This window comes from Pleurodeles waltl, chromosome 6 (assembly GCF_031143425.1).
Source record: "Pleurodeles waltl isolate 20211129_DDA chromosome 6, aPleWal1.hap1.20221129, whole genome shotgun sequence".
Taxonomy (NCBI): Eukaryota; Metazoa; Chordata; class Amphibia; order Caudata; family Salamandridae; genus Pleurodeles; species Pleurodeles waltl.
In genome coordinates this window covers 1,659,365,450-1,659,382,765 of record NC_090445.1, presented here as the reverse complement: position 1 = coordinate 1,659,382,765, position 17,316 = coordinate 1,659,365,450, and the positions used below count along the sequence as shown (strand labels likewise).

Sequence of the window (17,316 nt, the reverse complement as noted above, 5' to 3'; positions counted from 1 at the left end):
CAGGTATTTTCCTACCTCTGGAAGTGGATCTTGTTTACCTTTTCTGATGCCATTCAGGAGATCTGCCTTTAGAAGGTTTGTGGAGAGAACTAGGTCCCCTTGAGGTAGTTGAGAGGGGCCCTTTTTCTCCAGCTCCAGCTTTTTGTCTCTCCTGAAGGCCATGTAGAAGAATCTTCTCTCTTTCCTTTAAAGTTCTTTTTGAGTGTTTTTGGCAGTGGTAGCATGACTCAGGTTGTTGGGTGACAGGGAGACATAAAATGCAGACTGAATAGGGGTCAGTCTGTGCCTTCTTCTTGCCACAGGATGGACACTTAAAAGGTGAAGGCATTTTTTACAGGAAAAAAAGAAAATTCCTGTCAGAAAATAATTCTCTTTCACTCTCCAAGCTAAGAGACGGCAAGTGAAGTAGATAAAACGTAGTTGTTTGAAGTCATTTTTTGACTAAAAGTCAGAAAAGAGAGAGCTCAATGCTCCAGGGTCCTCACTGAAGAAGCTGGAAAAAAGAACTGACCTGTCACCTGACTGTCACCTTTGGGGCATGATGGGATACAGGAGGTCCTGGAGGTCTTAAAGGCTATGTGCCAGTATTCTATTGTTATGCTTTGATCCAGCCTATTGGCTAACAATAACAATGCCTGTGCATTTCCTTGCAGTTTTTCTCTTCAGTAAAGGCTGTGTTTGCATTCTTTGTTCTTCTTTTCTGATTTACAAAAATGGTAAGGCTGGGGAAACGTTTATAAAAGAAAAACTCATTGTAAATTAGGCATTTTTTAGCCTTTAATATAGGCTGCATAGATGTATATAAATACATTTAATAAATATATATGTTTTCTAAAATTGTCTGTGTAAACATTTTTATGCTATACAAAAATATATATTTATAATATTTATTTAATATGTGTTCCGGGGTCCCCGCACGTAGGTGGCAATATTAGGAGCTCATAACTATTGATGAGGATCCCCTGGAAGAGAATTGTCCTGTTTCTTAGACAGATTTTATGAAAGTAAGCCTCTGAGAAGGAGTCAGGTGCAAACTTGGCCCACTGATAGAGAACCTCTAAGATTTTAGGAAATTCTTTGCTGTCTGGACAGCTGGTTGTCGAGGTAGGGGAAAGCTAACCTCTGAAAATGGGTGGAGACTATGGGTAGTGACTACCACCATCACTTTTGTGAATATCTGAACGGCACTGCTGAGGCCAAAGGGGGCATTTTAAACTGAAAATTCTCTTGGCCTACCTTGAACCGCAGGCATCATCTGTGAGAGGGATATGAAAATACATGCCTTGAAGGCACAAGACTACCATCCAGTCACCCAGATCCAGGGCAGATAGAACCTGGGTCAGAGTGAGCATTTTAAATTTGTCCTTCCATAGTAAGGCATTCAAAGGTCCATATTTAAGATAGGCCAAAGCCCACCATCCTTCTTAGGCATGAGGAAATAGGAAGAGTAGCAAACTGTCCCAGAACCCGCTCAATACCTCTTTTGTAGAGTAAACATACACATCCTGCATTAGAATGGACATGTCCTCCTCTGAGAGCCATTCTGGTGTGGGAGGAATATGCATTGGGATAAAGAAATGGTAGGGCATAGCCGTGCTGACCAGTCTGGAGGACCCATCTATCTGATGTAATGGATTGTCACTCTGGAAGAAAGCACTGGACTCTGCTTCCCACAGCGTGGTTGTGTGCCGCAAATGGTAAGCTAAAGTGGCATTGAGGCAGCTGCTGCAGGGGAGGGAAACTGGGAAGACTGATGCCCTGGATGACTAGTGCATTGCCTGCCTGATCTATGTCCCCAAAAGGACTGGGTTGATCGCTGCAGGGGATGGGGAGACTGGCGTCACCTGTATACCTGCTCTCCTGGAGTAGCCTCTGAATTTTCTAAACTTGGAAGGAAACTGTTTGGAAGGTGCCAAAAGGCCCAGGGAGGGTGCTGTGGCTCTACTCTCCTTGAAACGTTCCAAGGTAGAATCAGCGTTATGGCCAGTTGGGCAGCAGCCACCCAAAGGCATGTCTATAAGATAGACCTAGTCATCTCCTGAAAAACATGCAGAACTTATCCATGCATGATGAAAGAGAACTACACTGGTGACAACCACCTGGCCTAGACAAACAGTAGTGTTAAGGCCAGCACAAATTGTTTTCCTGACCAACTGGAATGTTTTGAGCCAAGGAGGTCCTACAGAAGATCTCACTTGCCATGTCTCAGTGGGCATGCGTATGGTGGCCCATTAAACAAACAGCACTGACTAACCTCAATGCTAGACTAGCTGAAGGGAAAATGTATTTTCTGAATGCCTCAATACTCTCTGACTACCTGTCTCAGGGATCATAGGGAATTAACAGTGGGTCACCTAACTGGTGGATGCCTGGGCCACCAGACTCTTTGGAGTGGGATGCTTTGTAAGAAAATCAGGGCCGCCAGGCACCAGCCTGTGGTGTCTGGCCACCTGCTTATTCATTGGCAACCAAGAACAGGGTTTAGACCAAGTGCTAACTAAAGTGTCAGTAAGGGACTCACTGGACGTAACAAGAGCTTAGATAAGGCTGGCCCAGGCTGCAAAATTTCTGAAAGAACATTTGTCTTGACTTCAACAGAAGGCAGTTGTAGATATAAGACCTCTGCTGGTCATCATATGAACTCTCTTTCGTTGGGGGTCCAAATTTCAACCTGGACTCCTGTAAGCCCATGCAGAAACATTCATCGTCATAATGAGGCAGTAAATCATGCCCATCCCCACAAGCATCATCTTGAACAGGACAATGAAGCCTTTGAGGATGCCTCTGCTGTAATGGAAGCATAGAGTATGACCCAAGTTGTTTGGTGACTGGATGCGCTGAAGTGGATTTAGAGTGCAACCTTTGTTGGGGTTGAGTCTCAGCTGAATTGGGTTTGGACATCAGAGCCAGATCTGGATTCTCTACTGAGGTAATGATTAAAAAAGGACCAACAGAGGTCGTGAACCGGGGTGGAAATCTGCACCAGAATCAAAGGATTAACTGCAGGACTGCATCCACAATCCGAGATGAGGGGGGAAACCAACTGGTGCTGTGACACCCTTGCACCTTCTCTTTAGACAGTGAGTGGTAGGATATAATCAAATCTTGCTTCGCCTTCTTGTGTATTTTTTTCTTTAGACTTTGACTTATCACAGAACTTTGAGTGTGAAGACGACTTCATGCAGGAATTACCTCGGGAGTGAGAGCCCTGTCAGCACACTTGAGTTGGAGTGGGATTGGGACTTACACGAGGCCTGTAACTTATTCTTATGTTTGGTGATGTACAGGTTCACTTCTCAGTCCTGGAGCACCTTTGGGTGCATGAGGGCACACTCAAAACACAATTTGGAATTATGCCCTAAGTCTAAACACCAAAGACACACCTCGTGTGGATCCATCACAAACATCTGTTTTCTGCAGTCACTGCATTATTTGAAGCCTGTGGTATTATGGGGGGACATTGTTTCCTTGCTTAGTGGGTTTAGTTTTTGGAAGTCATCACAAAGCTGCCGAAATTGGGAGCAGAGCTCCACAGCCACACCTGAAAGGGCTGAGAGGAAAGAGCTGACGTCGGTGTGTAGGAGTTGCGCATATAGGCTGCTCTGATCCATTACTTTCAGAGTGGTACACAGAAAATATGGAGCCACGTTGCAGAATCCAGTCTGGCACCTGCAGAATATTCAAAAGGTGCAGACTCTGCAATTAGAAATATCTATCAGGACATTTTTGTAGTGGTTAATATCAGCACGGCCTGGGTTACTCATGAGTCCAGGTGTTATAGTATCAATGAAGCATTAGTGGATGCACAGAATTATTGATGGAAATAGTGACGCTGAAGGGAAACTATGGGCAAAAGCATCAGACCACCTGACTGCATTAGTGGGTGAGAACAACATTCTCCCATATAGCATTTAGAAACATTCACAGGTAAGTGAGGTGATATATAATGACCCTCCTGTATGGTGTTTGAAGAAAGAAAAGTGGTGCATTACTTCCAAAACGGTGTACATAGGTAGGTGGTGAAAAGTGAATGATTCCTCTAAAATAAAGTCCTTCATGGGAATCTGCAGTATTGAAGTACTGGATTATAGGGCTACATACTCTAGATACTGTGCTAAATAAGGCAACCTTCACATATAGTGCTGATTAGACATAAATTATCAAACTTTTTTTATGGGGAACCAATTTCAATAATTTTTCTTTCTCTTACATAAAATAGAATGCACATTAATTGTTCTTTCAACTTATCAAATAAAGGTATTTGTTATAGAAACAAATCTCATCTTGGTGTAAGGAGTGAAGGGAATCCCACTCCATAAAGTCCTGTCAAGGGTCCAGTGGTACTTAAAGCATGCAGCACTGTTAAGACCTGTTGAGACTATAAACTGTGCTTTTTAGCCTCGTGATCTGATAAGGATCATTGCTCATAGTAATCAGACCAGGAAGATGGCCACCAGACCTGTGAATAAATTTGCTCATCAATTGCTCTGGTAAATCATCACAAAACGTATGCCTCAATGGGTGTATGCAAAATAAATTCTCTGTTCCCTAAGGACTGGCCAGATTGGATTACTCCTTCTTTCTGGTCAAAAGACGTATGATCTAACAGGTGAAATAGTAGAAATTCAGTCTGAAACCTCAAATAGGGGTTTCCCCCAGACTAATGATTACCACAGTCCTCAATCAAAGGGATCCAGACAAAGCCGAGCTCAGATGTCTCACTAGAAGAGAATCCTCCACAGCACACACCTCATAAAGCACACCTTCAATGTGCTGAGCCATCCTCCCTAGATATTCCTCAACAGCTTGATAAGGATTCAGGTCTACCAGAGAAAAAGAAATAAGCGGGCCAGTTTGAGGAACATTTGCCTGAAGTGAGAGGCTCCGGGATAGTCAACGTCAAAATAACAGTTTAAAATCTTGTCTGTTCACCAGCCTCTATTGGTCATTCTTAGAGCCTGGGGCTACTGGGCACTAATTTCTATGCCACATAAAATTGTTACCTATGTAGTGTGTTAAAATCAATTGTGTTGTGAGATTCTTATGGTTACTGCTTAGCTGACCTTAAAAAAAAGAATAAGAGTGGAGTTGACAACTCCGCTGAAGTTCTCTCCACATACCTAATGGACAGACAACAAATGCTTTTGGCTTTTCTTTCTGAATGCAGCAGGTACTCAGGTACTATAGTCGTCTCATATAATGGTACTACAGCTTTGTGTTGTACAATAAGTTGCAGTATTCTTCAAATGGGTATTGTCCTGCTTTAGCCCACTTAAATGCCCTTAACTGATAGTGCCATCAAATCTTAACTTGGGATGTTAAAAGGCTATGCTGAAGGCTACAAAACACAACTTGCCCAATACACTCTACTACAGACAACATATCTACTAGCTCCCACTCTCCATTTCAGTGGGATGTGGGGGTAAGTATTACCAATGTCCTCCATATGGACTTCACTGAGGAGGCTTCCTGGGGGTTGGGGTGAGGAGGTCGGCTCTACTTTGAAGGAAACATAATTTCTTACTGAGCAAGTCTGGAAGGCTCTTAGGGGTTTATACTAGCCAGGTCAATGGATGGTCACACCAGCATTGGCCCAGACGTTTTTGCCCACCACCAGTCATGTCATCCTTCCTTTCTTTAATAGGAGAGGTTGTTATTGAAGCACTTTCAGGGATCCTTTGATTAGTGATAATTTTTATGTGGTAATGGACTGGATTCTGAATACGCATACCCCTCGATCCACTTACAAACTGGGCCACAGCCCTCTATCCAACCACACCAGTGCCCTGTGGTTAAATGATGGGAGTCGAACGTTCAGACCCTCAACCCAAGTCTATGGTGTTTGCTTTTGCAACACCCACAGATCATTATTTTGTTCCCACTGCCAATGTTTATCTTGTATCAGAAATTGACAGCCTTCCAAGGGGGTTTCCGATCAGATCACTGACCAATATCCTTACACTGGAGTGTACATGTACCCTAGACAGATTTCTTTAGAGAATCAATGCTTGGTGAGGAGTTAAATATATATCCAATCAATAATCAATCAACAAAACACACTTTTGGGTGAATTCAACCTCCCAGACAACACAACATTAAAAAAAAAACAGACCCCCTCCTGAACCTCATTAATATATTCAACCTCCTCATCAGTAAAAATATAAAGAAGATCCAACAACACCAAGCCTGTTTCATCACATATGGCCACCCCTGCTCATGGAATCCCACAAAAATGTATCCTTTGAAGCCCTGTCTCTTACAGATCTTACCTAAATACTGAACTACCTCAAAGCCACTTTATATAAAGATGATCATTGTACTTTATCATCTCTTTCTGGAAGCTCTCTCAACCCTACTCACCACTGACAAGGGCTCCTTCACTTAAGGCATCTTTCCCGAAGCTCTCAGGACATAACAATTCCACCCACTCCTTAAAAAAAACTACATTAGACCCTGATGAAGTAGCCAACTACCTTTCCAACACTCACCTAACCTTAATCTGTAAGATGTGTGCACTCAACTCCAAGATCACATCAATGCAAACCATCTCCTGCATGACAACCATTTAGCTTCAGATACCACTGCAACATGCAGACTGCTACCTTACACATCATACATAACACTGACCAGACCACAAATGATGATAACCTAAGCCTCCTTATATTGCTGGCCTTTTAAGCTGCCTTCGACCCAGTTTATCATCCAACTCTCAAACACAACCGGTAGTCTTGAATGGAATTCACTTGCAGTGCTGTTTACTGGTGATTCTCCTACCTTTCCATTCAACACCAGTTTGTTCACAAATGTATCTCCATATACCACAAGCTCCCTTTCACGTGAGAAGTCCCCCAACTATCACCAAATGCTAAGTCACTCAGATTAATCTTGGACCTCAACCTCACCTTCAAGGAACACATTGTCTAGACACTAAGACTATGTGGAACCAGCTTTCTCTTATAAAGAAAGTGAATCAGTTTTCTCCAGGACATCAGAACTGTTGTTCAAGCCCTTGCACTTCTATATATGCATTGTGGTAACACCCTGCTCCATGGCCTCCTAGAGTAACACTGGCACCCCTTTAGAGCATCCTACACACCTCAGTATGTCTCATCCAAGGCTGGAAGAAATATGATCACATCACCCTCATCCTGAAGGAACTCCATTGGGGCCCCTTGCTGCCCCAACCATCTTAAAAACCGACTGCATCTTTTACAAAGCCATGGTGATCAGCACTCCCACTTACCTTCCAGATAAACTCACCACGAACCTGGTACATCGGCAGCCAGGCCACCTTTTACTGGATACTAGGACGTTTGAAAAGAAAAAAAATATGACAACAAGCCTTTGCCATCTATGCACTCAGGATCTGGAACATCATCCCTGTATCCTTAAGGAGTGCCCCAATGGTGCTCCAATTTAGGAAAGAGTTTAAAGAACAATACATCATAATGAGGTAACAATTCAATAACCAGCTATCTCTCCTATCCCAACTGCTGACTATGTGCTAGACTTTGCTTCTGCACAGTGCACCAGTGCCTTTTTGGCTAGGTTCCCGCTTTTCAAATACCACATACATACTTCATAAATAATAAAGGTTCATTTGAATCATCAGTTACCCTTTGGTAGGCCTTTAAACCGGTGTTTCATAGCCTGCTTAAAGAAAAAGAACTCAAACAACAACTGACTAATGCAGGTAGGAACCTATGCTTTGTCTCTCAGAGTCAGTTATACAAACAGGTTGACAAAGTGGGAAAACTGCATTATTTATTGTCAAGGAAGGATGCGACATGTAGCTTTAATGCGTCAGTAAACTGCATGGTGGGGAAACAAGCAGCAGATGTAGCACTGGCTTTCTTTATACAGAATACAAAGTTGTGAAGCCACAGATCACAGAGTTAGACCCCCTTACTCGCCAGCACACCTTCCACTCACCTAGCGCTGTCAAATATGGAACAGCTGGATATTGAGATCCCAGAGAAGGAAGTGGGAGAAGCAGTTTCCCAGACTTCAACAGGGAAGAACTCAGGCCCCAACAGAAAATCTCTGCTGCCTTTTTTCCACATTGGCTTTTCTACCAAATTAGCACCCCATCTATTCAATATGTTTCATCGTGCGGCAGAGGATGTAATACCCAGCTAGATCACAGAGGCAGTCATTACAGTTCTGTTAAATAAGGAATTCCAACCGGTTAATGCTCTTCATTCAAGCCTATATCCTTGATAAACATAAAAATTGGAATCATAGCCAAACTGTTGGCAAGTCATCTGATCCCATGTACGCTCTTCGTGGTTCAAAGGGTCCAAAATAGTTTCATTCCTGTTAGGTCTACCAGACATATCCTCAGATGCAATCACAACACTCTAGTCCTGGGGCTATTATCATTATTGCTAGTAGACTTCAAGAAGATCTTTGAGTAAGTCAGCTGGGGATATTTGCTTGGAGTACTGTCCAGAATTGTATTTGGCCCTGCTTACATCCCAATACTACAAACACAGACCCATGCCAGAAACCAGGTGTATGGGGTCCTTTGTGTGCACTCCAGATTGAGAGGGTACCAGACAGGAATGCCCGCTTCCCCCTCTATTATTTCACCACCGAACCTCTGTCCTAGAGACTGCGGAAAGATGATATGTTCCGGGATTTCCACTGGTCAAAATAGTTGGAAGATCACATGTCACCATGTCTGGATGATCTTGTAGACATTCTTAATTAGCAGTGCAATATCTGCCCTAGTGAAACATAAATCTAGAATTAATTTGGACAAGCATCAACTAGTCCCAAGTCTGTTATTCACCCAGTTCAGAAAACTCCTTCAGAGACAATATGCACCATGGCTTTAAGGAAATGTCCAGCTTTAAATAGACAGGAGTGTATGTTTCAAGTTCCCTAACACAATGTTGATCTGACAATACCTTGCTTCTCATAGATTCACACAATCATGAAAATTATTTCACTACCAAAGATGCCATGCGCCCTACAAAACTACCACTTACATATCCAACCCGCTTTCTTCAGAAAGATCAATGCACTTGTAAGGTGCTTCACGTGGGAAACCAAGACCTCACGCACTGCAATGGCCAAATGCTTTAAATCTTCTTAGAATGGGGGCATTGTTATGACAGACAGTCTCGCCTACTACAAAATTCACATAAATGGGTGTAACTTAGTGGATTAGGCAACAGAAGATGACCCAGCACATGCCACTGAAATATTGATGATGTGCAAGTTTTTTGCTCGTGCATAACCTACATCAGAGCTGACTTTCCCATTTTGCATCCAGTATTACCAACTTTGTTTGTGAGGTTTGGAAGACGTTTTTCTGGGTCATTTAGTCGAAAGGCAAGCTTAGAAGTGAAACATTCTTTTGGGTTGGGAGGCATGACCTAGGGATGTATGCCATTCAAGGTTTTTAGGTCAAAGCCTACCAGACAACATAGCTGTCTGGTTTGCGAAAGAGTTCTTCGGGACATTCTGAAAGTTGACCTAAGAATACATTCTGCCCGGTGCTGGTCAGTGGCTTTGTGGTTAGTAACTCACATTTGCTTGCTTTGTGTTTGCTGGCTTCATTAGTTTAAGGCTGTCCAACATGTCTTTGTCCCTCCTGTAGAGCATTGCCTGTATACTGCATTCTTTCATGAGTGCTCACTTTCTTTAAAAAGGCCTTTAAATGTGGTATTATCTTGTCAAATTTGCTGTGCATTCAAATACAAAGGCGAAATGTCAGGATCTGTCTGCTGAGAGAGCTTGGTGTTTACTTTTCTTTTTCTAACTTCAAATTGAGAGGATTTATGTGACAATCTGGCGGTGTGAAAGGAAAGGCTTTTTCTAGCACACAACAAAATTTAAATGTCTATAAATTAACTGTGCAAATATTTTAGAATATATAAGAATTAAAAAAGCATAAATGAAGCACTTTTTTGTAATTCTGAAGTGTGCTAGAAACAAATATTTTAATATGATCAAAACAAATCAATACACTAGGTGATGCCATTTTCACATATTATCATTTGTGCGCTGTATAGTTTTATCAGAAAAACGTTATGTCTGTGTAAATATAATGGACATTTCAATTGAAAATGTTTTGATTTTATTGACAGTGAACTACTGCACCATGTATACTCTACACCACTCCACTCTACGTCACTCTATGCAAATCCACTCTACACTACACCACTCTACTCAATGCCACTCTATGACACTGTACCCGACTCCACTCTACCTCACTCCACTCAACGAGACTCCACTATATGCCGTTTAACTTTAAGCCACTCTGCTCCCCTCCAGAACTCTACACCACTCCACTGTACAATACTCCACTCAACTCCCTTCTATGCCCCTCCACTCTAAGACACTCTAGACCAATCCACTCTACAACACTCTAAAGGCCTCCACTCTACACCCCTCCACTGAGAGACTCTCTACTCTACTCTCCTCTGCTCCATGCCCCTCCAATCTACAACACTTTACTCCACTCTCTTCTACGTCCCACCAATCTACACTCCTCCACAACATTATACACCACTTTGCACCACTCCACTTAACACTTTACTTCACTCTACTATACGCCCCTCCAATCTATACCGCTTCACTCCACGCCACTCTATGCCCCCGCCCACACTTCACAGCCCTCTACTCTACGACACTGCACTCCACCCTATGCCCTTCCACTCTACGCCACTCCACTCTACCTCACTCCACTCTACCACATTCCACTCTCCCCCAATCCACTCTATAACACACCACAAAACTCCTCTTCACTCTATTCCACTCTATAATCCTCCTCTCCACTCCACGCCACTTCATGACACTCTACACCACTCCACTCCACAACACTCTATGCCACTAACTTTTAGCCAGGATGAACAGGAGCCACGCTGGTGTACAACATGGCTAAAATATATTGGCAAAGCCAATAGCTCATATATATACTAGCACTATAGGATTTGCCAATGCTTGTTCCAGTTGGGATGCGGTAGGAATCAGCCAATTAAAAGATATACTAATTCAAATCGCAGCTTTGGTCCTTTGCAGATCTCCAATAAGAGTTTGACCTTTCTTTCCATACTCACAGTAGTAGCATGCTTTGTACTCTTACCTGGAGGGCTCTAATGAAATTGCAGTCTTCAATCCGCAGAAGTTAAGCTAAGAATGAGGGTACTTAGTTACAAAAAAGATTTCTAAACTTTACAATTCCTTATCTATTTAATCTCCAGACACGTTCCCATCCTATGTGCAGGTTCGGAGTAGATGAAAGCAAACTGACAGAGGGGGATTAGAGAGATACCTCGTGTCTCTGAAGGAGGTACCCAACATGTACAATGTGTAATATGTTCCTTCTTTTATTTTTTTGTACTTTTACTAAAAATTCCAATAAAGACTTACTCAAATAAAAAAATATATCTACACAGATTCAGGTAAGGCTGTGAAAAGTGAGTAGAAATTCCTCCCCTTTAAGCTTAAGGTGCCAATCTGAAAACTAATCATTTTTTCATATGGTATGTGGTTGTGTATTTAATCAAGTGTTTTGAAAGAAGTAATTGAGTCTCTCTAAAAGGTAATGGACTAGCGGGTTATGCCCTCATCTACGGTACGCTTGTTACATACATTGGATGATTTGGCAGGAATTTGCTATTCTAGGGAAGCATGCGTCAGGGGCTGATACCTGCACAAACAGACACTGCATAAAACTGGAAGCTAGCAGCTCTCCCCATCTGAGTGGCTGGCCAAGAGGTATGATTATCAAATGTCTTCCTCTAGAGAGGCTGAATTCTGAGGCAGTGCTTAATTTGAGCAGGTGGTTGAGAGAAAGAGAGAAAAAAACAAAAGGGATGAGAAGCATGAATGAGAAAGACAAAAACAGCGAGAAAGGGATGAAAAAGACCTTGAAGTACTGCGACAAACAGCGGGGAGTATGTGGTGGTGGCTGAAAGAGCCAAGAGGTGAAATCAAGACACGACAGTCTTGCTATTCGGGAACCCAGACATTCACTGGCCCAGGCACTTATTCAGTTGCAAATTAAGCACCGGGCAAAAGGATGCCTTCAAAATTACAAACAAATGGGGAACCCTTACAGAAGTACTGTTAAACATAGTCGTGGGATTAGAGTGAGAGGTAAGCAGCATGGATTTCAGTGTTTTTGGTCCAAATCCTTCCAATTACCCTTAGAATTTTTTCCTCGTGTTTTATGCTGTGGAGACCTAGGTTCCACCGCAGAATAACTGTGGTAACACTCTATACAGAAGATATGTGTCCGATTTTAAATGATTTGTTACTGCAATGTTATGTTTCAGGTGTAAATACAATTTTCGTCAAAAACATTATAGGGAGCATACTTTAACATAACGTATGGTAGCATTGACTGTGATATCAGTCAGTGTCCTTTGACTGAAAGAAAGTGAAATATAACGGCCCAAAACTACCCTTATGAGTCCACGACGAGGACAAGGGTGCTAGGGTGTATACCTGTATTTTGTGAATGTCATCTGAGCATCTGGCAGTCCAAAAGAATGACATTCAAATGTTCTCTCTTCTGATAAACACGCCATGGTAAAAGCTAGACCTCTCTCCCTTACAACTAACTACTAGTGATAGGGAAGTACGCGTCAGAGATGAAAGAAAGCCTTTGGTCTCTGCATGATCACCTGAAGCGCCACCGCAAATGATTGAGCCAGCATGTGAATTGACACGTTTATCAATAAAGTGCCAGCAGTATTGTGCTGTAACCAAATAAAACTATCAATGAGATGCATTTATTTGCATATTTATTAGGCGCAGTATACAAAGTAAATTGTTTCTGGGCACAGGGGGCCTAAAACCATGTCAATTATTTGCCATGCTCACTATCCAGTGAGATCATCCTTCATGGAGACATTCTGCTTGAAGAGACATGGGAAGGTGCTTTCAGAATCAAACACTGTAAAACAGCCATGATGATCACAGAGCACCAATGAGTCAACACGCCTTGATGTGACCAGACACCTGCTGGTTGGTGGCGTCTAAGTGAATTGTCAGAAACAACTGCTCAAGCCCAGTAGATAAATCCTTACCCATCATGTCGAGGATGCTCTGGTGATTGGAGATGATGACACACGGCCCATCGATCTGAAAATTCTCCAAGCCTTTCACCTCGAATCTCAAACCGTAGACGTACTTCATGGTCCTCACGAAGGAGCTGATGATACTGCAAAAGATGGATGGATGAATGGTTACTGTTCGGCTGTCTGCTTCTATTGTAGCACAATCATTTTCTTTACACCTGGCCGCAACAGGAGGCATCCACTCTCTGTTTTTCTAAATAATTCATTATATTCATATGTGAACGTCACATTTGCCACGGCTGAGCAGAAGGACAATTTACGGCGCAACCCATTCAAATTGTCTGTCAGAAACGAAAACGTGGCAGGATGGTAGACTCTTGTTTACCATGAGTTTTAAGTATAATTTAAATAAACTGTAAATGGACATATATTCGCCAAACCATTTGTTTTGTGACACTCTCTGTCTCACACGCCTTTCAATTCAACCATCACGCTGCTGACAATGTACTGCATTCTTTGTGTTGCGATATTAGGTATCACAATACAACGCCCATGCCAACACACAACATTGTTCCTTGCAAGCTACGTACTCTCTAACGGACTTTTGAAAAAAACGTGATACCAAACTCCTTGTAAAATCTTTTATGATTACACAGAGAAATTAACCTGAAATACACACTACGTCAACTCTGATGTCCATGTTAAGGATGTACATAATAGACACACTTTGGTATGATGTTAACCCTTCTTACTATGCGCAGCACAAAAGCTTCAGTTCTGCTTTGGAACGGCAGCCATAAAAAGACAAGGGTGTGCACATGAGCGGCAGTGGCGTAACAAAGGCCCCGCAGCAACCACTGTGAGGGGGGGCGGCGAGGCCGAGCTCCAAGGGGGTGTCCCCTCAGCACATCACCTGGCCTGATTGAGTCCGCAGGGCCCCCTCCACGTACTTTGCAGGGGGGCCTCCAGTTTCGTAGCAAGGGTGTCCCGGCCCCAACAAGATTTGTATTTTTCAACTGAGGGGGCGCGGCATTAAAAAGTTTGAAGACCACTGTACTAGTGTGACCAGACGTCCCGGATATCCCCGGACAGTCCCGGTTTTCAGAGGACTGTCCCGGTGTCCCGACGCTTCTCTTAATTTTAAACAAATGTCCCGGTTTTTGGGACAGAGGTCAGATCATTACAAAAATGTCCGGGTTTTTGGGACAAAGGTCAGATTATCTAGAGAAGCATAAATTAAAGCTATGCTCTCTTTTAGCATTAACAAAGTATGCAAGAATTAATTTATCTGTTCCTGTCAGGCAACACAGTCCCCTGTCTGCTCCCAGCAGAGAGATGGAGTGGGAAGCAGAGAGGTGGGTGGGGGCGGGTTGGGGGTGCAGGGTGGGAGGTCAAGCCATAACTAATTTTATATGTGTGATCTTGTAAATGTGTGTGTGTGTGTATGTATGTATATATATATATATGTAAACACACACATGTATAGACACACATTCACAAAGCTACGCAAAAAAACGGGACAGGCCAGATATAAAAAGTGAGTGTAAATTCGTTAGACCTTCTTTTATGTCTGCCCTGTCCCGGTTTTTGCTCCTCAAAATCTGGTCACCCTACAATCTACGAACTTTCCAATATTCATGTTGTTAAGAGAAACCTAGAGGAAACTTGTTGCTTTATGGTTACTGTATACCCTATCAGCTCTAGGTATACATGGGTTGCTTCTGTAGCGATAATAATAAAACAAAGATAATTGTCACCAGGGATACCATGCTACACAGAGCAGGGCACTCCTAAATTAAAGTGCCAGGGGTCATACAGCCCCGTCGGAAGGCACCAAAGATATAATATATCAAGAACAATGCTTCCTCTCATTGTTAGGTACCAGCAGGAATGTGGGCATTAGATTACTACACCTGCAGAATGTTATGGCAATTCTGCATTCGTTATAAATGGACTTTGGAGGGGAACCAAGGCTCCTGAATTAATCAACAACATTCCTTTTCTCCTTCCTTTGCACTGCAGCTACACTGTTGATTTTTAAAATAGTGTTATAATGAGGGGCGTCCCTTCAGAGTATTTTTTTTATCCTCATACATGCTCTTAGTTCACACATGGATTAGTGGCTTTGGGCCTCTAATGCAACTCTCATGTCTATAGAGCAAGAATAATCATTACAAGTCCACTAACTCCTTTTTGGGCACAATTCAGCAAAGTGAAAAGGGGAATCTGAAGCATCTTTTTGTTTAACGAGAGGAGGAAAGGAGGACGTAGGGGTGAAGGAGTCAATAGATGCAGGTGGAAGAAATAATGCCACTTTTCCTAGGATGGAACCATTTCCAGATCCCAAGTACTGACAGCAATAAGAGCTCTTTGGCGTAAGTCATCCATGACATTGTTCTCAAGAGTATGAGCAGGTGTGTTCTGAAGAAGTGCATGCACTCTGGAGGGTCTGTTCCACTCCAGTAGTTATACTCTGTGGGTACAGACCTAGAAGGTTACGGCAGGCTCAATGTCCTGCTCCATTCTCTAATCCTGTTAGGTGCTTCTACATCCATCCAGCATCAGCTAGGGATGCTGGTGTGTTACCTACCCACAAAAACCAAGTCGCCTGTCCTGTTCACAGATAAGCCCGTATGGATAAGGGTGAGGGCAGTGCTAGCAACAGCTATGAGCCCTATAACAACCTTTTGTGAAGCTCAATAAGTCCCCGTGGCAAGACTGCTTAGAAGAGCAGCACTGCTGACTTTGAATTTGCTAAAGACCAATTCCCTGCTCTAGACTAAGACATAATCAGCTAGACGGTACAGCATATCGATGGACGCCTTGCTTGTGTGCAAAACTAAAGCTTTACATTCCGTATTTAGCATATGGTTACCTTCTGCTGGGCGTACCAAAGGTGGAGCACAAGACATTGCAAGAAAAACAGAATACATTGATCGGAAGGTAAGTGGTTGTGACACAATGGGAGAGCTTTCATCAAGGAAAAATATAATCTTTTGAAATAGGCAATATGCAAGAGACAATTGTGGCTTCAGGAACACGAGATTTTACATCACTGGGCTGTGCACTATGTCAATAACAGAATGGACACCAGTGAGACAACAGCTTATAAGGGATGTTCACTAAACATGACCATGCCAAGCAACCACAGCCTTACCATACATGAAAGTGAAAACCAGGAGACATAAGCAAGTGGGAAGTGTGGCTAGGTTCACGATAGGAACCAACAATAAATATTTCAAAAATTCCATGTGCATCACAAACAAGACATTTCTAACCAAATAATGAGGGGTTAGCGTCAAGCACTTTCAAAGAAACACTGCATATAAACATCAATCTCGGATCAACGTTGTAGGTGGAGAGAGACTACAGGGGTCATTATGAACACGGCGGGATTCCCCACCGTGTTCATGCTGGTGGTCTAAACATAGACAGCCAGCCTCACTGAGACCCCACCAGCCGTATAAACAACATTCCACCGGGCGGAAGCAGTGTTTCCACCAGCCGGCCCAGCGGAATGCTGGGCCAGGACATTGCCGACAGCTCCACATGTAGCCGTCGTCAATGCTGCAGTGTGGCGGGTGCAGCAGCACCCTTCGCGCAGATCACTGCCCGTAAATCAGGCAGTGACCTGCGTGACAGGGCTGTGCACGGGAGCCCTTGCACTGCCCATGCCAGGTGCCTGGGCTGTGCAGGGGCCCCCGGGGGTGCCCCAGAGCACCCCCTTCCACCAGCCTTTCGCTTGCGGGAAAACCGCATTTACAGGAAAGGATCTGAGCTTTATGATACTCGAGGGTCCGAAGTACATATTCTTGGGAATGAGGGGTGTCCCTCCGGTGGGTACTTAATGACAACACAGACTCCTTATGCACATTGCAATGGCTGTCAAATTAGACTTAGGTGGACAAAGAAGGAAAGGTGACTCGCCAATCTCCGGACTTGGTTGCAGACAATATGGAATAATTTGGCGATGGAAAAAATGCCCCCCACCACCACCAAGTCATCACCTCAAGGTGGGAATTCCTCATAGGATATTTATAAAGAAGTCCAGACATGTGCCCAGTTAAGTTAACATGGAATAGGTCAATGAATTACTTAGCTTTCTCTTCAAACTGGAAATCTAACACTGAAAGAAAAGGAAGTAAACATGTAGAGGATATTTGGAAATACGGGTGAACTTTGGAAGCTCTGCTAACGTGTCTCTATTTATGAAGAGCAACAGAAGCACTTTCACCTGTCCTATTCCTGTCTACTCCTTCCTCTCCGAAAGGATGCAAAG

The 17,316-nt window shown here is 43.2% G+C and overlaps 1 protein-coding gene across 2 annotated transcripts in view; it reads right to left on the bottom strand.

Annotated features, from left to right (window-relative positions):
* AGPAT2 (1-acylglycerol-3-phosphate O-acyltransferase 2) overlaps positions 1-17,316 on the bottom strand; it is a 294,568-nt gene that overhangs the window by 201,511 nt on the left and 75,741 nt on the right. For both annotated transcript variants that reach the window (XM_069241593.1, XM_069241595.1), the window contains exon 2: positions 13,047-13,180. In XM_069241593.1, the coding sequence (XP_069097694.1) occupies positions 13,047-13,180 (134 nt within the window). The remainder of the gene's footprint in view (positions 1-13,046; positions 13,181-17,316) is intronic.